Consider the following 21,691-nt stretch of genomic DNA (forward strand, 5'->3'; position numbering starts at 1 on the left):
GCAGCCAGCGCCAGGCCTGCCCCCATGCAAGGGAGATTATTATTATGTTTTGAGACAGGGTTTCACTTTGTTGCCTAGGCTGGAGTGCAGTGGCGTGATCTTGGCTCACTGTAACCTCCTGAGCTCAAGCAATCTGCCTGCCTCAGCCTCCCAAAGCGCTGGGATCACAAGCGTGAGCCACCACGCCCGGCTGGGAGATTATTTATTTATTTATTTTTTAATTTAATTTTTTAATTTTTTTTTTTTTTTTTTGAGATGGAGTTTTGCTCTTGTTGCCCAGGCTGGAGTGCAATGGCGTGATCTCCGCTCACTGCAACCCCCGCCTCCCGACTTCAAGCGATTCTCCTGCCTCAGCCTTCCAAGTAGCTGGGATTACAGGCACCTGCCACCATGCCCGGCTAATTTTGTATTTTCAGTAGAGACGGGGTTTCTCCATGTTGGTCAGGCTGGTCTCAAACTCCCAACCTCAGGTGATCCGCCTGCCTCAGCCTCCCAAAGTCCTGGGATTACAGGCATGAGCCACCGCGCCTGGCCACAATTATTTTTTAAATTATGCTATGATTGTGACAATGCACTCCAGCCTGGGTGGTAGAGCGAGACCTTGTCTAAAATAAGTAAGTAAATAAAATAGTCTTTAAAATGGCCAATTCCAGGCTGGGTGTGGCGGCTGCATACCAATGTGAATGTATTAAAACACTCCATTGTACACTTGAAAATGGTTAATTTTATGTTATGTGAATTTCACCTCAATAACAAAAAAAAATGACCTGGGACATATCAAATGCACACAGGAGCCCATCTGGAAGGGGCTCACGATGGCCAAACAGAGAGGACAACTTGAGCAACAAAATTAAAGTTTATAAATGATTTACAGTCTGTAGAAAAAATGTCATCAAGGCCGGGTGCGGTGGCTCACGCCTGTAATCCCAGCACTTTGGGAGGCCGAGGCGGGTGGATCACAAGGTCAGGAGATAGAGACCATCCTGGCTAACACGGTGAAACCCCATGTCTACTAAAAAATACAAAAAATTAGCTGGGCGTGGTGGCGGGCGCCTGTATTCCCAGCTACTCGGGAGGCTGAGGCAGGAGACTCGCTTGAACCCGGGAGGCAGAGGTTGCAGCGAGCCGAGATTTCACCACTGCACTCCAGCCTGGGCAACAGAGCGAGACTCTGTCTCAAAAAAAAAAAAAAAAAAAAAAAAGAAAAAAAAAAAAGGAAAAAGAAAAAATGTCCTCGAGTGGATGCTGGTAGAAATAAATGACTGAATAAATGGCTAATGGGGCCAAGAGACTGCTCCTCTTTACAGCGGAGTCCAGTGACTCAGCGTGGCAATAAACACAGGACCCCATCCGCCAGGCTGGCTCCTATCACCTCCTGGGCTGGCGAGGGCCTCAGTGCCACCATGCTGAAGTCTCTGCCTTCCCTTCCAGAACTTAAGTGCCAGGACAGTAGATACACAAATAGGCAGGGGAAGCTCATTGCTACTGGGGTCTGGTAACATACAGATTCAGGGCTCAAGTCACACAATTTCTTTTTTGAGACAGGGTCTCACTCTGCCACCCAGTCTGGAGTGCAGTGGCACAATCACGGCTCACTGCAGCCTCAAACTTTTGGGCTCCAGCAATCCTCTCACCGTGCCCTCCCAAAGTGCTGGGATTACAGGTGTGGGCCACTACACTTAGCCTGCAGACAATTTTTTTTTTATTTTTTATTTTTTGAGACAGAGTCTGGCTCTGTCACCCAGGCTGGAGTGCAGTGGTGCGTGAGACACCACACACAGACCCCTGGCCAATGTTTTTTTAAAAATCAGAACAAAATCTGGCAGGGCACAGTGGCTCCCGCCTGTAATCCCAGCACTTTGGGAGGCCGAGGTGGGCAATCACCTGAGGTCATTTCAAGACTAGCCTGGCCAACATGGCAAAACCCCATCTCTACTAAAAATACAAAAATTAGCAGGGCGTGGTGGCAGGCACCTGTAATCCCAGGCAGAAGAATCGCTTGAACCCTGAAGGCAGAGGTTGCAGTGAGCCAAGATCATGCCACTGCACTCCAACCTGGGTGACAGAGTGAGACTCCATCTCCAAAAATAAATAAATAAATAGGCTTGGTGCAGTGGCTCACAGCTGTTAATCCCAGCACTTTGGGAGGCTGAGGCAGGTGGATCACCTGAGGTCAGGAGTTCAAGAGCAACCTGGCCAACATGGTGAAACCCCATCTCTACTAAAAATACAAAAAATTAGCCAGGTGTGGTGGTGGCACACCTGTAATCCCAGCTCCTCTGGAGGCTGAGGCAGAAGAATCGCTTGGACCCAGGAGGCGGAGGTTGCAGTGAGCCAAGAGCGTGCCACGGCACTCCAGCCTGGGCGATAGAGCAAGACTGTCTTTAAAAAAAAAAATAAGTAAAATAAATTTCTTTTGTTTGAGCCATGCAAAATCTGTGGTATTTTGTTATGGCAGCCCTAGCAAACTGATATAATAGCTATTTCCATCAACACACTTATGTATGCAGACAGTATGTCTAGGATTTTTTTTTTTTGAGTCTCACTCTGTTGCCCAAGCTAGAGTGCAGTGGTGCAATCTCGGCTCAGAGATTGGCAAAAGCTGGAAAAAACTGGGCAGCTGTATCAGGGAGTGTGACTTTGTACCATATTCTCTTTTTATACCTGTTCATTTTTATTTTTTCATTTTTTTCTTTCTATCAGAAACAGGGGCCTCTTTGTTACCCAGGTTAGTACTGAATTCCTGGTTCAAGTGATGCCCCTTCCTCAGCCTCCCAAAGTGTTGGGATTGTAGGCATGAGCCACCACTCCCAGCCTGTTCATTTCTGTACCCCTAATGTGACAGTTTGAAATGTCTACCAATTCTGATATTCTTCCCTTCAAAACACAGAACCTCATTCTCCTCCCTTTGCATGTGGGCTGGACCTCGGGGGCTTGCTTCTGATAAACACGGTGTGGCAGAAGTGGCCACGTGAGACTTCTCAGGGTGGGTCATGAAAGCACTGTCGCTTTCTCCTTCCTCTCCATTGGTTCACTTGCTCTGGGGAAGGCAGAGGCCATGCTGTGAGGATGTTCAAGCAGCTTTGTGTAGGGGCCCCCATGGGAAGGAACTGTGGCTGTCACCGACAGCCACGTGAGGGCACTGGCTTGGAAGTGGCTCCAGCCCTAGTTGAGCCTTCCTCAGACGAAGTGGCCTTGGCTGATGTCTTCACTGCAACCTCATGAGAGACTGTGCCACAACCACCCAGATACATCACTCCCAAATCCCCGACTGACACAAACTGTGAGATAGTGAATGTTCGTTGCTTTAAGCCACTACGTGTGTGGGTAACTTGTTAAGGCAGCAATGGATAAACATACCACAGATATTACTTATGAAACATTTTAAATAAGCAGTTTCTGTCAGCCATTGGAAAACTCTCCTAGATTTGCAACATTCTGGAGCTGAAAGGACGCCTGGGTCACCTGTGCCACTCCAGCTACAGTCACAGTAACCAAGCCACCAGCATAGATCAACATCCGGGCACGGAGCAGGTTTCAGTGAGGTTTAATGCAACGTGCATTAAAATATCCAAGCTGTTTTCAGAAACATAAGAAATCTGAAGTTGAGCTGTGGATTTCCTCTTGTCCATCCTGAGGCTTGGGCTGCTCCAGATGCAGCAGACGCTGAGGTGGGAGGAGCTGGCGCCACCAGGCACCTGGAGGGGAGAGCAGACGAGGCAGGGTGAGTAGAAGTGTCCCTTCCAGGCTGGGTGCAGTGGCTCACGCCTCTAATCCCAGCACTTTGGGAGGCCAAGGCAGGCGCATCACCTGAGGTCAGGAGTTTGAGACCAGCCTGATTAACATGGAGAAACCCCATCTCTACTAAAAATACAAAATTAGCCGGGTGTGGTGGCACATGCCTGTAATCCCAGCTACTTGGGAGGCTGAGGCAGGAGAATCGCTTGAACCCAGGAGGTGGAGGTTGCAGTGCGCCAAGATCGCGACATTGCACTCCAGCCTGGGCAACAAGAGCCAAACTCTGTCTCCAAAAAAAAAAAAAAAAAATTAGCTGCGTGTAGTGGCGGGCACCTGTAGTCCCAGCTACTTGGGAGGCTGAGGCACAAGAATCGCTTGAACCCGGAAGGCAGAGGGTGCAGTGAGCTGAGATCGCGCCACCGTATTCCAGCCTGACAACAGAGCGAGACTCCGTCTCAAAAAAAAAGAAAAAAAAAAGAAATGTCCCTTCCATATGAAGCTGGCTGTGGAAGTGGCCCAGGACAGCAGCCTGGCAGGAACACCAATGCAGCACAGGCCCCGGGCTCCACACAGTAGGGAGGAACACAGACCGGAGCAGGGCTCTGAGGCCCAGGTTCAAACAGTGGCATGGCCTCAGGCCTCAGGCCAGCACCTGGAAAATGGGGGTATAAGAGCACGGCCACGTGGGACTGTCATGTGGGCACTGGGCAGATGCCACAGGCACTGTGGTTAAGAGGGCAGCTGGCAAGCTGGAGAAACACGTGGATGCATCCAGGGCCTCATAGGCGCTTGCAAGAGCTCATGGGGTGGCCAGCCACTGTAGGCCAGCCTCCACCTTGCCCGTCTGTCTGTAACATGGGCCCCACGCAGCTCAGGCTGGGTGCATACTGAGATGGAAGCAGGGGCTGCCTCGAAGACTAACTGGGATTGTCCAGAGAGAGGGTAAGGCCCACGCCCCAATCACACAACCCAAGGCTGCGGGGCGGACAGTTCTGTGCCCATGGGCAGGAGATGCCAGAAAGGGCACCCAGGGCGCCACTCAAATGCAGGCCTCTCCAGGGGGAACAGTGAGGCCTGCCGCCCTGGCTCTGGGAGCCTGGAGAACCCACTCTTCGGCCACCATCTGGCCATCATGCAGTCCACCAACCGCAGCCCACTGAAACTTACCAGAGGGGTCTGTGACGGGTTTGTGTAATTAATTATCCTTCTTAAACTTGCCATTGATGTAAGGTACCCAGTCCAGGATCAGCCGCCAATCGGTGGCCCACACCAGCCCCACGGCGCCCACAGAGCCCCACGTGTAGGCCGTCGGGATCCTGCGAGAGGAGAAGGGATGGTCAGGCCTGCTCTGGACGCTTTCTCCAAGACCCTCTCCTGCCTACCCCTGGCCCCCCGTCCTGAGCAGTGATGGCTGAGGCGCGGGCCTGGCACCTGTGCCCGCCCCGTGCTGTGAGCCTTGAGGACTGGCACCAGCAGCACAGGCCCTGTCCACACTGCCGGCTCTCAGGAAGCCAGTAACTGCTCAACGGGCTGCCGCGGTGGGAGCGGAGCTGGGGGGAGGCTGGGCCTGGGGCATGTGTAGGTGTTTGTAAGTTTGCAACCACCGTGATGATGGGTCCGGTCTGCTGCAGTCTGCAGAAATTCATCCATCCCTGCCACAGCTGCAGGACTCAGGCAGGTGCCACCATCACAGTCTCTATTCCCAGGTGAGGACACCAAACAACAGACAGGGCGAGGCCCTCACCTGAGGCCACACAGCTGGCGAGGATCGAGGCCTCCGGTTCCAAGCCCACACTCTTGCCCACCACGGTATGTGCTGTGAGAGCTCCCCTGAGTTGCCTGCGACCAGCAGATTCTAGGAAGGCCCAGCAAGCCCGCCTGCTGGCGTTCACGCCCTCGCAGTGTGAACTTGGGCACAGGCTTCTTTTTTTTTTTTTTTTTTTTGAGATGGAGTCTCGCTCTGTTGCCCAGGCTCTAGAGTGCAGTGGTGGGATCTCAGCTCACTGCAAGCTCCGCCTCCAGGGTTCACACCTTTCTCCTGCCTCAGCCTCCTGAGTAGCTGGGACTACAGGCGCCCGTCACCGCACCCAGCTAATTTTTTGCATTTTTAGTAGAGACGGGGTTTCACCGTGTTAGCCAGGATGGTCTCGATCTCCTGACCTCGTGATCTGCCCGCCTCGGCCTCCCAAAGTGCTGGGATTACAGGCGTGAGCTACCGTGCCCAGCCGGGCACAGGCTTCTAATGCGCAGAACGCAGCATGAGCAATAGGGCCTCACTGCCGAGGTCAGGTGACAAAAGACTGGCTTCAGGCACGGAGGCTCACAAGAGGAATCCCAGCACTTTGGGAGGTTGAGGCAGGAGGCTCACTTGAGCCTAGGAGTTTGAGACCAGCCTAGACAACAGAGTGAGACCCCATCTCTACACAAAATTAAAAAAAATTAGCCGGGTGGGGTGGCACATGCCAGTAGTCCCAGCTACTAGGAAAGCTAGGGCAGGAGGATCTCTTGAGCCCAGGAATCAGAGGCTGCAGTGAACTGTGGCTACACCGCTGCCTTCCAGCCTGGGTAAATATGAGACCATATCTCAAAAAAAATTAAAAAAGAAAAAGAGGCTGGGCGTGGTGGCTCACGCCTGTAATCCCAGCACTTTGAGAGGCCGAGGTGGGCAGATCACCTGAGGTCAGGAGTTCAAGACCAGCCTGGGAAACATGGTGAAACCCCGTCTCTACTAAAAATACAAAAATTAGCTGGGCATGGTGGTGGATGCCTGTAATCCCAGCTACTTGGGAGGCTGAGGCGGGAGAATGTCTTGAACCCAGGAGGTGGAGGTGGCAGTGAGCCAAGATTGCACCACTGCACTGTAGCCTGGGTGAAAAAGTGAGACTCCGTCTCAAAAAAAAAAAAAAAAAAAAAAAAAAAGAAAAAGACTGGCTTCCATCCTGGGCGCCTTTGTGCAACCTCTAGCTGCCTCTGGAGAAGCCAGCTGCCATGCTGTGAGCTGCTCTATGAAGGGACCCACGTGGCAGAGAACTGAGGGCAGCCTCCAGCTAAGAAGGAAATGAGGGCAGGGCATGGTGGCTCACACCTGTAATCCCAGCACTTTGGGAGGGTGAGGTGAGCGGATCATGAGGTCAGGAGATCAGGACCATCCTGGCTAACACGGTGAAACCCCATTCTACTAAAAATATAAAAAATTAGCCAGGCAACGTGGCGGGCGCCTGTAGTCCTAGCTACTTGGGAGGCTGAGGCAGGAGAATGGCATGAACCCGGGAGGCGGAGCTTGCAGTGAGCTTAGATCATGCCATTGCACTCCAGCCTGGTGACAAAGCGAGACTCCGTCTCAAAAAAAAAAGGAAGAAAGAAATGAATCCAGCCAACAACCCCGTGAGTGATCTTGGAAATAGATCTGCCCGGTCACACCCTCGGATGAGACTGCAGCCTCACAAGAGAGCCTGAGGAGTCAACTCAGTGCACCCACTGAAACTGTGAGATAAGGAGTATTTGCTAGTTTAAGCGGCTAATTTTGGGAGACCATTTCTTATGCACACAGCACTAGATAACAATTGCAGGTCTCACTGCTGGCCAACAGAGGGCTGAAATTAAAATCCAATTCTGGGCGGGGTGCAGTGGTTCACACCTGTAATCCCAGCACTTCCGGAGGCCGAGAGGGGCGGATCACCTGAGGTCAGGAATTCAAGACCAGCCTGGCCAACATGGTGAAACCTCATCTCTACTAAAAATACAAAAACTAGCCCGGTGTGGTGGTGTGCACCTGTAGTCCCAGCTACTGGGGAGGCTGAGGTGGGAGAATCACTTGAACTCTGTAGGTGGAGGTTGCAGTGAACCGAGATTGTGCCACTGCACTCTAGCTCGGGCGACAGTGAGACTCTGTATCGGAAGAAAAAAAAAATCCGATTCACCTCCCTGGATCACAGCAAATCACACAGCTGGGATGTTGGGGCGGTAGGGGGTGCTCCTCCTGAAGGCGGATGAAGAAACCCTGCCCACATTGCCCCAAGGGGCCTCATCAGAGACTCTCCAAGTGCAGGCCAGGTGCCCACTCACCAGCTGGGGGCACGCACAGCTGTTCCTGGAACCTGGCTCGGAGGCAGATGCCACCAACAGGGCAGGAATCTTCGCACCTGTGTCTTGATGGCATTCTGGATAAGTTATTTATTTATTTATTTATTTATTTATTTATTTATTTAGAGATAGAGTCTCACTCTGTCACCCAGGCTGGAGTGCAATGACGTGATCTCAGTTCACGGCAACCCCCGCCTCCCAGGCTCAAGCGATTTTCCTGTCTCAGCCTCCCATGAAGCTGGGATTACAGGTGTCCACCACCACGCCCGACTAATTTTGTATTTTTAGTAGAGACAGGGTTTCACCTTGTTGGCCAGGCTGTTCTCGAACTCCTGACCTCAAGGGATCCACCCACCTCAGCCTCCCAAGGTTCTGGGATTACAGGCGTGAGCCACTGCACCCAGCCCTGCGTTATTAATCAGCAGAGAAGCCTGCTCATAAATATGCCAGTAGGCTGGCCTCTGCCTCCCCTATCATCCTGGTCACCCCATGTAGGACCCTGTGGATTTGGACAGTGTGGGAAGAGCCCACAAAACCTGATTTCCACTAGCCACTGAGGAAAGACATACAGACCATGACTACACTGACCAACGACCTCGTCGCCACGACAACCCCTTCCTCAAAGCAAGCCCCAGAAGGGCCCAGAAGGGGTGTGGACTGCAGGGTCCCCAGCTGGTGAACTGTGGCCCTCTCAGTCCTGAGTCTGAGACTCAGACACAACCCCACAGTGCCTCCTGGGGATGAGACCCGCTCCCTAGCCTCCCAAAGCCACTGCCTGGTGGCACAGCCCTGCACGGCCCCTCGCACGCAGGTGTCTGCACCCCTTCCTCTCCCACTTCATTATTTTGGGTCAGCCCCACACCACAGGTCTCATTTCTTTACTTTTCCTTGCCTACCAACCAGAATGTCCGCCCACAAGGGTTCGGTCTATTGGCGTGTCCCTAACACACAGTAGGTGCTCAATAAATGTTGGGCTGGGCGCGGTAGCTCATGCCTGTAATCCCAGAACTTTGGGAGGCCGAGGCAGGTGGATCACGAGGTCAGAAGATCGAGACCATCCTGGCTAACACGGTGAAACCCCATCTCTACTAAAAAATACAAAAAAAATTAGCCGGGCGTGGTGGTAGACGCCTGTAGTCCCAGCTACTTGGGAGGCTGAGGCAGGAGAATGGTGTGAACCCAGGAGGCAGAGCTTGCAGTGAGCTGAGATTGCGCCACTGCATTCCAGCCCAGGTGACAGAACAAGACTCCGTCTCTAAATAAATAAATAAATAAATAAATAAATAAATAAATAAATGCTGTTGGATGAAAGCACGGATGACGGGTGGTCCCCGCTGTGACTGAACACAGAAGTGGACCTGCTGCACCTGGGAGGGGCTGCATTGGCTACCATGGGCCGCTGGGTTCTCAGCTAGGAGCAGGCTTCCTCATCCCAGGCCTGAGTTACCCACGCTGTAAAACGCTACCATCACATTCCACTTGAAGGTCGCAGTCAGCTCCACCGTGCAGACCCTGTCCCCAACCTGTCCCCCAGTCTGGGATGGAGGAAGTATGTTCTGGCTTCCGGACACACTGCGAATCATAAGCCTTTGCTTTTTTCTTTTTTAGAAACGGAGTTTCGCTCTTGTTGCCCAGGCTGGAGTGCAATAGCACTCCACTTCCCCTGGTTTGAGCGATTCTCCTGCCTTAGCCTCCCAAGCACACTGCAACCTCCACTTCCCCTGGTTTGAGCGATTCTCCTGCCTTAGCCTCCCAAGTAGCTGGGATTACAGGCATGCGCCACCATGCCTGGCTAATTTTGTATTTTCAGTAGAGACAGGGTTTCTCCATGTTGGTCAGGCTGGTCTCGAACTCCTGACCTCAGGTGATTTGCCTGCCTCAGCCTCCCAAAGTGTTGGGATTACAGGCGTGAGTCACTGTGCCCAGCAGCTCTAAATTTTTTTTGTAGAGATAGGGTCTTGCTGTGTTGCCCAGGCTGGTCTCAAATTCCCAGGCTCAAGCGATCCTCCCACCTTAGCCTCCCCAGTAGCTGGGACTACAGACAGGCGCCACCATGCCCTGATAATTTTTTGTTTTGTAGAGATGGGGTTTCATTGTGTTGTCCAGGATGGTCTTGAACTCCCAGGCTCAAGTGATTCTCCTGCCCGGGCCTCCCATAGCACTGGGATCACAGGCCAGAGCCACTGCGCCCGGCTAAGGCCTTGCTGCTTTTTTTTTCTTTTTTCTTTTTGGGACACAGTCTCGTTCTGTCGCCCAGGCTGGAGTGCAATGGTGCAATCTCAGCTCACGGTAACGTTCTCCTCCCGGGTTGAAGCGATTCTCCTTCCGCAGCCTACCGAGTAGCTGGGATTAGAGGCACCCGCCACCACGCCTGGCTAATTTTTGCATTTTTAGTAGAGACGCGGGTTTCACCATGTTGGCCAGGCTGGTCTCCAACTCCTGACCTCAGGTGATCTTGCGGTCTCGGCCTCCCAAAGCGCTGGGATCACAGGCAGGAGCCACCGCACCCAGCCAGGCCTTGCTTCTTAGCACCCCACGTGGAAACACCAGACAACCCTACAGAGGCCACCCCCAGCCCGGCTTCTATGGGGGCCACCCCTATGCCGTCCCGCTGCCCACGTGGGCTCAGGCACAGCTGAAGCTTTCACACTCCTTGTTAAAAATCATAAAAACCAAAATAGTGGCAAAGGCCGAAGATGCCGCGAGTGCTGGGCTGGGGATCGGGACTCGGCGCCTTCTGGGCGTTTCCGTCCAGGGGGTCACCATTCGGATCCCCCAGTAGAGATGGGGAAACTGAGGCTTGGAGCGGCCTAGCCGCGGAGCCGGGCATGCTGGGGTCTGGCCTTGGGTCCGCCACGTCCCGTTCACGCCGGGACGCGCCGCTCCGCCTCTCGGCCTCAGTTTCCCCCTCTCTCACCGGGCACAACAAGGGACCTGGGCCCGGCCCGGCCCCCGGAAATGCGCACAAATACGGAACGCAGCGGCGCGGGGCTGAGCTGAGGCGGGAGCGCGGATGGGGCCGTGGGGCGGTGTCCTCACCAGTTCTTGACCATCTGCCGGTAGCGCGGGCCCAGGAACCGGGTCACCATCGCAGCGAAGTCGCACCCTCAGGGTGACCCTGCCGGCTGACCCGGCCACACTGCGCAGGCGCGGCCGCGACGCGCACGCGCGCAGGGAAGGTTGGGGGGGTTTGTGGGAAGAAAAAAAACACATCATCCGCCGCTGTGCGCGCAGACCCGGAAGCCACTTACAGTAACTTCCGGCGAGGGTTGGACGACCACGGAGTGGTGGTCTGGAGTGGGCGGGGTTAGGGCGGGGCTTTCTGGCCACGTGGTCTGGCGGCCGATTGTGCTTCTGGGCTCCGCGGGGCTACCTGCCAGTGATTTTGTGCGCCTAGTATGTGCCAGAACGTTATTTGCAGTGAAGGAAACTGAGGTCCAGCGGGGAAGGGTCTTGCTCAGAGTCACACAGAGGGGAAGAGCTGGGATTGGAGACCACTTTTGGAGGCGTCAGGCGTTGTTTCTGATTCGCTGTAGCACTTTGGTCGAGCGGCAGTGCTTCCCTGAGCCTCAGCGTTGCCGGTTGCTTGGAGGCCCTGTCGGAAATCTCTTTGCAGGTTTTCGTTTGCGAGCCTGGGTTATTCCTCTTTCCGGCAGCAGAGGGAGGCCTGGCTCCTTGCACGGTGAATGTCTCTGGATGCTCTTAGCTGATGACAGGCAGGTCCTTCTGCCTTCTGCTTTCCACCGCACCAGGCTCGCTTGGGCTCGCCTTTCTCCGGTCCCTGCTTCCTCTGCTCTCCCACAACCCGGCGCAGCACCGTACATGCTCACTCAGTTCCCAGCTTCCAGCCTCCCCCCTGCACACCGGGCCGGTGTGGGCAGAAGGAAGAGGGGCATATTCCCAGACACTGCCATTGCACTTTTGTGCGTTTTCCCCCATTTTCAAGAGTTGCCTCCCTCAGGGAGCCCTCCTGGACTGCCTGACCCACAGGCACCTTTACAGCATGAACGGAAAGGCCATAGCCTAGACGGGGCACTGGGCGTGATTTGTCTCTCGGGTGCCAGCGTCACTTGCAGGCCTCGTGATAAGGAATGGACACCATGGGTTCGTCTGCCCAGCCTGGCCTGTCCTCCTGGGGTCAGCCCCTCAGTACTCTCCAAGCCTGCAGCTCTCTGGGGTCTGCGGATGCTAACTCATCCCTATCCCTGGTTAAGGACTCAGGGTGGGAGCCGGAAATAGGTTTTGGACACCACAGTCTGGGCACTGTTTTTCTTTTTCTTTTTTTTTTTTTGAAACGGAGTCTCGCTCTGTGGCCCAGGCTGGAGTGCAATGACGCGATCTCGGTTCACTGCAACCTCTGCTTCCCGGCTTCAAGCTTCTCCTGCCTCAGCCTCCCAAGTAGCTGGGACTACAGGCGTGAGCCACCACACCTGGCTAGTTTTTGTATTTTTAGTAGAGACGGCGTTTTGCCATGTTGGCCAGGCTGGTCTTGAACTCCTGATCTCAAGTGATCCGCCTCCCAAAGTGCTGCGATTACAGGTGTGAGCCACCTGGCCCGGCCTTGGGCATTGTTTGTAGAACTTTCCAGTTGCCTTGGGGTTTTTGAGCTTGGGATCAGAGAGCACCTGAATAAGACTCTTCCCATTGGTGGAAACTTAAAAAAGTGGGATGCAGGGGCTGACATAGAGACTATTAAGAGAAAGGACAGGAACACAAGGGCTGCTGGAATGTCAGCCCAGAGTTTCCAGATGCCACAACCTAAGAGTTCACCAGGGGCCGGGCGCGGTGGCTCACGCCTATAATCCCAGCACTTTGGGAGGTCGAGGCGGGCAGATCACCTGAGATTGGGAGTTCGAGACCAGCATGACCAACATGGAGAAACCCCATCTCTACTAAAAATACAAAATTAGCCGGACATGGTGACGGATGCCTGTAATTCCAGCTACTCAGGAGGCTGAGGCAGGAAAATTGCTTGAAAACCTGGGAGGCAGAGGTTGCAGTGAGCCGAGATCACACCATTGCACTCCAGCCTGTGCAACGAGAGTGAAGCTCCGTCTCAAAACAAACAAACAAAAGAGTTCATCAGAGACAGTGACATAAACAAGAGCTGAGAGATGGAGAGAGATTTGTAATGATGCCTGGATCCAGCTGTGCCTGAAGCCATTCAACATGACATAGAACTTCCTTTTTGTTTCTTGAGCCAGTTTTTGTTATTTTGTTGGACCATCTGGATGTCCCCTCCACCATTTTTTTTTTTTTTTTTTTTTTTGAAACGGAGTCTGGCTCTGTCGCCCAGGCTGCAGGCTGGAGTGCAGTGGCGTGATCTTGGCTCACTGCAAGCTCCGCCTCCCAGGTTCACGCCATTCTCCTGCCTCAGCCTCCCGAGTAGCTGGGACTACAGGTGCCCACCACCACACCTGGCTAAATTTTTGTATTTTTAGTAGAGACGGGGTTTCACCGTGTTAGCCAGGATGGTCTCGATCTCCTGACCTCGTGATCCGCCCGCCTTGGCCTCCCAAATTGCTGAGATTACAGGCGTGAGCTACTGCACCCGGCCCACCCTTTTTTTTGAGACAGGTTCTGGCTCTGTTGCCCAGGCTGGAGTGCAGTGGTGCAATCACAGTTCACTGCCACCTCAAGCGATCCTCCCACCTGAGCCTCCTAAGTAGCTGGGACTACAAGTGTGTGTCACCAGGTACAACCAATTTAATTTTAATTTTAATTTTTTGAGACAGTCTCGCTCTGTTGCCCAGGCTGGAGTGCAGTGGTGCAATCTCAGCTCACTGCAATCCCTGCCTCCTGGGTTCAAGCTATTTCTCCTGCCTCAGCCTCCCAAATAGCTGGGATTACAGGCATGTGCACCATGTCCGGCTAATTTTTGTATTTTTAGTAGAGATAGGGTTTCGCCATGTTGGCCAGGCCGGTCTCGAACTCCTGACCTCAAGTGATCCACCCGCCTCAGCCTCCCAAAGTGTTGGGATGACAGGCGTGAGCCACCGCGCCTGGCCACTGTGTATTTTAAAAGTTGTTTTCCAGCATGAATTTAGAGGCCAGCTGGGTAGAGTGGTGGACAGGGCTCCCTCAGCACCTTCTGTCAACTCCTGGCCACTCTCTTCCCCTTAAAAATTATAGACATGGGGTCTCACTACGTTGCCCAGGCTGGACTGGAACTCCTGGCCTCAGGCGATCCTCCCGTCTCAGCCACCAGAAGTGCTGGGATTACAGGCGTGAGTCACTGTGCTGAGCCTTCTCCTCCCTAAGGCACTTGTGCGCCAAAGGGCTCTCTCCTGGGGGCCACCCCCCGTCAAGTGGCCAGGAAGGCACTCCTTCCACCCCAACCCCGTAGGGGAGCAGGGCAGTCCAGCTGTGTCCTCGCAGAGATGCAGCGGGGAAGTCCCTGGGCACAGCAGCAGATGCCAGTGGGCACTTTGGGATGAGCAGCGCCCCCACAGGTCCTGCCATACCCCTTCCCCCCCAAGAGCCCTGTCCGTGGGTTCCGTGGGCATCCGGTTGCGGAGGAAGTGGCGAATGCCGCACTAAGGAGTGTGGAGTTGATGCTGCCAGCAACAGGGAGCTGTGGAAGGTTTCAGAGGGGCAGTGACAGGCTCAGACTTCGAGCCGACTCCAGAGCAGGAAGGGGCAGTGAAGTGAGTTCCAACAGCCCGGGGGGGATGTTGGGAGATGGGGAGCCATCGGGCTGGGAGGACCGCAGGTCCTGGATGGTTCCTACGCGCCCAAGTGCAGCCCCCAGGGAGGTGCTTTTCCCCGGAAGCCAATCCTGCTTCCAGGTGGGCCTGGAGCCCTGAGTACACCTGAAGGTTCCCAGCCACCCTGGGAGCTGTGGGCTCCTCAGAGTGAGGAGTCGCTTCGAGGAAGCCCAGTGCACAGGGCGGACCACGGTCCTTGCTGCACCCAAGGTCAACGTCAGGGGCTGAGAATTTAGCGCAAGACCTCTGACCCTGCCCCCAACTTCCCTTCCTAAACATGTGACACCAGAAAGAACCCGGGGACTGCAGAGCATCGTTACAAAATGTCACATTTATTGCTACAATGCTGTTATATACAGGACAGGTCTCTGAATCCACTTGAAAGAGGATCGTTTAAAAGTCCCAATAATCCAGCCAGCTGTGTTGACATGTATAAAATTATTTTAAAAAAATTTTTTTTGAAAATCATCTTGAGGCACTCAGAGCACATCCCCCACCCCCCCATAATTGTGGTTCCCCGGAACTGCCGTTTCTTCCTCCTCGCGCTGGGTGAATCTCGTTTAAATTCTACGCAGAACTCACAGTTCCAGAGGCTACGGGGCCACTGCCCACCCAGACCTAGGAGCAGGGCCAGGAGCAAAACAAGAGGGAGACGCAGGTTCCCTTAAGAGATCAAACACCCGGGGCGCAGGGGAAGCCACTGAGAAGGGAGAGGCAGCCAGACAGCCCCTCCCCTCCGCCTGGCCTGGACTGGGGGCAGATCCCAGGCATTGAGCTGGCCTTGCGGTTTCCCTTGAATCTGCCATGGGGCCCAGGCTCCCAAGACAGTCTGGGGAGGGGAGTCAGGCAGTCCAGAATCTCCTGGGGGTAACGGTGGGAGTCTCAGGGGTGGCACGGGGGGAGACGCCGGACCTGCTGCTGGGGTGAGCACAGCCAGCCCAGGGGTCCACAAGGCCTCAATGCAGGGAGGGGCCTGAAGAGCACATGAAGGCGCCCAGCTAGCCAGGCCTACATCTGGGTGCCACAGTGACCATCGCCCTAGTTTGTGTGGAACTGGATGGGATCCCGGGGTAGGAGACTTGTAGTTTTAAACCCCACACAGTCCCCAGCCAGCTGGGATGAGCTGGTTACCTTCATGGCAAAAGACCAGAAAAGGAGACTGGAGAGAGGCCTGGGTGCTGAGACACGGGACACAGATGGGCCCGAGGGGCCACCCTGCTGGTTCTGCAGCAGGGTGGGACGCGCAGCCCAAGGCCTTCGTGGGGCTCAGACCAGCACAGTCTCCCGGCTCCAGCCACTTTTGCCCTTGGACCCCACAGAGGGAGGGCGGCAGGTGTGGCCCCAGGCCCAGGGATGCTCCCCAGCGTTGGGGGAGGCTGGCCAGGCCCCTGGCATCCCGTCTACGTCACAATGGCCCTCCGGTGTAATGGGGACATGCTGGGGTGGGGTGGGGGGTGTCCTGTGCTGGCTCCTGAGCAGCATCCCCTCAGCCAGAGTTCAGAGCATGAGCCTGGGTCCCTGGGGCAAAGGAGTGAAGGACAGGGTGTCCAGGAGGTCCCCAGCACCGGGCTCCAGGGTGTGGTCCCCATGCCAGGGGTCATTGGTCCCAACAAAATGCCCCATTTCAGAAAGGTGTGCAGGTTCCAAGGGAGAGCAGCTTATGGGGGCCTGGGGAGGGCATCGTGTGGGGTAGCCCTGGGGGCCAGAGCTGCTTGGCAGTCACCTGGGAGGGTCAGAGCCACCTTGCTGACGTCCCTTCCCCCAAGCCCAGGTCAGCCCCCTTCCTGAGGGGAGAGGATGCGGCAGGGAAGCCCCAAGGTGCCTTCATCAGGGAATGCCCACGCATCACTTTCCACGTGACAAAACCAAGAGGAGAATCCCCAACATCAAAAAAACAAGACCCGCCGCCTGTCCCCGTTCTGTGTGCAGTGGCTTCCGGGGGGGCGGGGGGGCTCAGGTTTACACGGGGTCTTTTTAATACAACGTTTAATCATCTGGTTGATCAGGAAATGCAATGCTCAGTCTAGGAACAGCAGCAGAAATAGCGAGAGACACGGGACTTTTATACAAAAAAATTTGTTGCTTACAAAACATATGCAAAAAAAGCTTAAAAAAAACCAGAGACCAAAGGCAGCATCCTTGCTAATTTTCATCTACATTAAGAAAAAAAAAATCTTGTAACTAATGTTCTTTTTATTTTCCTTAAAAAAAATATTTCGCTTAGGCACAATTTGCTGGTGGCTTTTGAAGAATAAGCCAGGTTTCCACAGCATCCCCCTTGAGTGATATGTTTCCATTTCTCCGCTTTTTATAGTTAAGGCATTTTTTTTCTTTTCTGACAAAGTGTATGTTTTGTTGCTTGCTTTCAGGTTTTGTTTACTGGAAAAAAAAAAAATGCTCCTGTCAGCCCGGGCAACAGGGCCAAGATGTAGTTTCAGGATCCATGGGACAGGTCACAGGGTGACATGGTGGCTGAGATTCGGGGACAGGGGGAGCGAGGCCAGTGAGTGGCAGGCCAGGGCCCCAGGAAGCTCCTGGACCCAGTGTCACCTTGGCCGCCCCCATCACTCCGAACCCCGTCAGGTTGGCGTTGGCTCGATGCTGACAACAGGTGTGTGAGGTGTGAGCGTGGATGAAGCCCGGGGTCTCGAGTGGCCGTTCTGGGCCCAGCACACAGGGCTGAGAGCGGGTGGCTCGTCCCACGGAGACATACCTTTCACATGTGCCCGGCGGGGTTGTGGGCTTCGCTCAGGCCTGGGTGGGCAGCTGAAAGCACCATCTGGGGGTCTCCAACCACACCCGACACCTTTTCCTCTTCTCGCCGTTTCAAACAGGCTGCTTTGGGATTCAGGTTCCGCTCTGGGGGGAGGGGGGAGAGCTCTGTGGGAGACGGTCCCAGGGAGGAGGAAGATGTGAGGTGGGATTGCGGGGTAGGATGTCAGGGAGGAGGGAGTGGGGGCAGGGCCCCGTCACATGTGGCCTCCTGTATTTCCGGCTCTCACCTCCTTCCTTGAGAAGGGTGGGGGGATGGGGTGGAGGATTGTAAAGGAGAGAGTGGGTAGCAGGGGGCGTCTGGGGAACGTCACTGGGTCCGAGTCCAGCCACAAAGACAGACATGGACAGAGTCCGGGGGCGGCAAGCACAGGAGGACCCAGGCATCTGCACCTGGGTGTGGGGGAAGGGAGAGGGTGCTGGGGCAGCCCTGGCCGGGGAGCCTACCTCGCACCTGCTGCTCCAGCCCCAGGATGACCTGCACGGCCTGCTGCAGGATGAGCAGCTTAGTCTGCGCTTTGTCCGACTTGAGGTGCATCTGGCACATGCGCCCCAGCTCCCGGAAGGCCTCGTTAATATCCCGCACGCGCACCCGCTCCCGCGCGTTATTGGCCATGCGCCTCTCCCGGTCCCTCAGGTCTTTCTCCTCCAGGGACAGCACCTCGTCCGTACTGCTGGGTCACAGCACCGAGGCCTCTGTTAGTGATGCGCCAAGGCTGGGTGGGAGGGCAGGGCTGGGTTGTGGAGAGGGTATCCAGCTACTTGTGTTTGTGCTGGTGTGGGCAGCAGTGCAGGTACACGGCTGGTGTGGGTGTGCACAGCAATACAGGTACACGGCTTATGTTGGTGGGCACGGCAGTGTGGGCATGCGGCTGGTGTTGGTGTGGGCAGCAGTGCAGTTACACGGGTGGTGTCAGGCACAGCAGTGCGGGTACATGGCTAGTGGTATGGACAGCAGTGCGGGTACACGCCTGGTATTGATGTGGGCAGCAGTGGGGGTACACGCCTGGTGTTGGTGTGGCCAACAGTGGGGGTACACGCCTGGTGTTGGTGTGGGCAGCAGTACAGGTCCACATGCTGATGTGTGTGTTGTCAAATGCATGAAAATGTGCTCCTCTGTGCGCACGGGGAATGTGCTCCCTGCAATGCAGCAGAGCCCCATGGTGGGGCGCCTGCGTGTGCTCGCGACTGGCTGCCCAGGTGCAAGTGCCCTCAGACTCAGCTCTAGGGGAGGCTGTGGATGTGGTCACACCCAAGAATAACCAAGGTCTGACTGTTCCCAGACGTTTCTGTGGAGGGAGGTGGGGCCCTGCTTCCCCGTCTGGGAGCCCACAGGGTAACTGCTTCTCCCTTGATCCTGCTCATTCTGTGGGCCCCAGGGCAGGGCTGGGGGCAGGGGAGGCCCAGTGCCTGCTCCTCCCTTTGCTCTTCCCTCCCAAGATGATGACTTTCCCTGTTCAGAGCAGCCACTTGCGGGGTGATGGACAACTAGGCCTGGCCAGACCTACTGTGGACAGAGGAGGCCTTGAAGACACGGGCTCAGCAGGCAAATGCCTGGGCCACTCCAAAAACCCGGGACTGGGGAGTCCAGGACTCACAGTCAGGGCTCACATGGAGCAAACCAGCTCCCATCCCCCGAGACCCCCACACCCTGAGGAGGAGCCTCAGAAATGCACCCGCCCCCTACAGTGAACTCCGGCTGCCCCAAGATGAGCTCTCCCTGTAGCACCTGCCCCTGGCTGGGAAGGCCGGCTCCCTAGGCCTCCAGGAACCCCGTTGTCACTGCCACTGTGAATGGTCGCAGTAGGAGCTCTGAGGTTCCAAGAGCCTGTTCTGTGTCAGGCCCAAGGCTGAGCCCCCTCTCCGGCCGAGCAGCATGCAGCTGGCGAGTGGGCACTGTTGCTGCTGCCACGGGGGTGCGGGTCCTGGCCCAGGCCTCTGGGCTGCATGGCCCTGCACGGGTGACCTCGCTCTGTTCCCTGGCTCTGTTCCCCGGCTTCCTACTTGGTAGAATGGATGCCGGTCCCCATCAGGGCACCCACTGCTCCGGGTTGTGGTGAAGATGAAATGGGCGAAGGCCTGGCCCAGTGCCCAGCATGCCTGGTGCCGTCTTAGTCTCTAGGGGGCTGCCTCACCCACCTGCCCGACCACCCTGCCTTAGGGGCCTGAGGGGATCCCTCCAGGTGGCGGGGGCGGCCCCTGGAGCCCAGGACAAGCGCACAGACCAAACTGACAGGACCAGGGGCTGCGTGCCCCCGGGTCTGGTTTCTTCCCGCAAGCCCTGACGGGGGCTTTGGGGGAGGAAACGCCCTGAGGCTGCAGCCCAGCCGCTCCCGGTGCTCGGGCAGCAAGTGCGAGGTGAGGAGGGGCTGCCACGGGAAGCAGAGGGACGGACGGGTGGGATGGAGGGGAGAGCGGAAGGCAGACAGCAGAGAGGCGGGCTTGGGGGGCGCGAGGCGTGCCACACACGGCTGCGGAGACTTGGAAACCTTAGAGCTGAGGGGACAGCGGGTGGGCCGGGCCGGGGCTCTGGCTCCGGTCCCAGCAACAGTGCTGCAGGAGAGAAAGGGTTAACGGGGTGCAGGCGAGGAAAGGAAGGAGTTAAGGAAGCAGCCACCAGCAGGGGGAAGGAGTCAGCTCACATCTGGGGGTGGGGGCAAGGTCTGTCTGCATCCTTCATCCCCCTGGTCCTGGGAAATGGGGGTGATTAACACCCACCTTCAGATAGGGAAACTGAGTCAGAGGCAGGGGACGGGCTCATGTGGCCTTGCGTGGCATCTGCTTGAGGGGAAGGGGCCAGGGTGGTTTGCACACCAGCTCCTGTCTCTGGGCTCGCGGGACACTGGCCTTGTGAGCTGGGTTCTGGGCTTCCCAAGAAAGGAGGACCAGGGCGGGTGGGAGCCCTTGGAACCAGGAGATGCAGTTCTGAGCCACAGAGCCCAGGCCTGCAGGACTAGGGGTCCAGAAAGAGTCCAGTCCTCCCACTGTGGAGGGGATGCTGAGGCAGGCAGGGAGAAGGGCCGGCAGTCAGGAGGGGACAGTCATGGCGGTGCGGTCAGGGGGGTGAAGGGCACAGTCACTGCAAGGAGGCAACTGCTGCAGAGCGAGGGCTGGCTCCGGGAAGGCGGGCGGGGAAGGAGAGCGAGGGCAGCAACACGAGGGAGGGTGGCGCTGCGGGGACGCTGGTGGCCCGCGCCCCCACTGACCTCGCACTTGCTGCTCCAAGTTCAGGATGACCGAGACGGCCTGGTGCAGGATGAGCAGTTTGGTCTGGGGCTTCTCGCTGTTGAGGTGCAGTTGGCACATGCGCCCCAGCTCCTTAAAGGCCTCGTTGATGTCACGGACCCGCAGCCGCTCTCGGGCGTTATTGGCCACCCGGCGCTCCTTCTCCCGCTCGGCCTTCTGCTCTGGGGGGAGAAGGTCGTCCTCGTCCTCGTCTGGGCTATGGGGAGGGCGCCGGGAGGGGGCCAGAGGGAGACAGTGAGGTTGGGGGAAGAGCGTGGGGCCCGCCGACGGCCTCCCAGTGTGGGTGCGGTGTGCGTGTGGCCTGTGCACATGTGCGTCCTGATGGGGTGGGGGTGGGGAGGGCCGAGGGGTGGGTTGGCACCTGGTCCGGGCCCGGGGGGCCTTCAGTTCTTTCTTCTCCTCCTCCGAGTGGTCAGCCGCCGACGTGTTCTCCTTGTCCTCCTTCTCCTCCCGCTTGATCTCACTGGCAGCCGCCGTGGCACCTGCTCGCCCTAGCCCTGCAACAGGCCTGGGGTCAGGGGCCTGCATCGGCCTCCGGGGCCAACTGACATATCTCTTTGTGCTCCTGTGGTGAGGTGCTTGGGCTTTCCCTGGAAAAACCAGGTCTTGGCCAAAAATAAAAACAAAAAACCAACAACCAGAACTGGATCCCTACCTCACGCCATGTGTAGCTACCAATGCCAGACAGATTAAGGACCACAAGATGAAAGGGAAACAGTTTTACCACCTTTGGAACAAACTGTGTAGAAATTCTGCAGCAACTCAAGGGCAGGAATCTACTAAGATGCTAAAAGAACACTCTTCTTTTTTGGGGAAAGTAAATTGTAATCATTAACTTAAAAATATGGAACGCTTCGGATGGGCACAGTGGCTCACACCGGCTCACACCTGTAATCCCAGCATTTTGGGAGGCCGAGGCGGGTGGATCACGAGGTCAGGAGATCAAGACCATCCTGGCTAACATGGTGAAACCCCATCTCTACTAAAAATACAAAAAATTAGCCGGCTGTGGTGGCAGATGCCTGTAATCCCAGCTACTTGGGAGGCTGAGGCAGGAGAATCACTTGAACCCAGGAAGCGGAGGTTGCAGTGAGCCAAGATTGTGCCACTGTACTCCAGCCTGGGTGACAGAGCGAGACTCCGTC

General features: G+C 56.0%; 2 protein-coding genes across 24 annotated transcripts in view; both read right to left on the reverse strand.

The window, feature by feature from the left end:
- Positions 1-3,531: 3,531 nt before the first annotated feature.
- On the reverse strand, positions 3,532-10,950 carry UQCR (ubiquinol-cytochrome c reductase, 6.4kDa subunit). The gene is made up of 3 exons (NM_001132663.1): positions 10,861-10,950; positions 4,906-5,054; positions 3,532-3,698 (listed from the first exon to the last, which is right to left on the reverse strand). Exons 1-2 carry the CDS (start codon positions 10,908-10,910, stop codon positions 4,934-4,936), a joined length of 171 nt encoding a protein of 56 aa, NP_001126135.1. The 5' UTR covers positions 10,911-10,950; the 3' UTR covers positions 3,532-3,698; positions 4,906-4,933.
- Positions 10,951-14,840: 3,890 nt separating this feature from the next.
- TCF3 (transcription factor 3) overlaps positions 14,841-21,691 on the reverse strand; it is a 41,871-nt gene continuing 35,020 nt past the window's right edge. For 5 of the 23 annotated variants that reach the window (XM_063719852.1, XM_063719850.1, XM_063719848.1 and 2 more), the window contains 4 exons: positions 20,908-21,043; positions 17,748-17,974; positions 17,242-17,387; positions 14,841-16,907 (listed from right to left, as the gene is read on the reverse strand). In XM_063719852.1, coding sequence (XP_063575922.1) covers positions 17,245-17,387; positions 17,748-17,974; positions 20,908-21,043 — 506 coding nt within the window. In that variant the 3' untranslated portion in view covers positions 14,841-16,907; positions 17,242-17,244. Of the gene's footprint in view, positions 17,388-17,747; positions 17,975-20,506; positions 21,044-21,691 lie in introns of those variants that run through there. The other 18 variants (XM_063719847.1, XM_063719845.1, XM_063719838.1 and 15 more) reach the window with 12 other exon arrangements.

Source organism: Pongo abelii, chromosome 20 (assembly GCF_028885655.2).
Source record: "Pongo abelii isolate AG06213 chromosome 20, NHGRI_mPonAbe1-v2.0_pri, whole genome shotgun sequence".
Lineage (NCBI taxonomy): Eukaryota > Metazoa > Chordata > Mammalia > Primates > Hominidae > Pongo > Pongo abelii.

Coding starts and splice junctions, on each gene's coding strand:
- UQCR (NM_001132663.1), bottom strand. CDS start 10,910: ATGGTGACCCGGTTCCTGGGCCCGCGCTACCGGCAGATGGTCAAGAAC. Junction 5,055..10,860: donor CGGCAGATGGTCAAGAACTG/GTGAGGACACCG, acceptor CTCCTCTCGCAG/GATCCCGACGGCCTACACGT.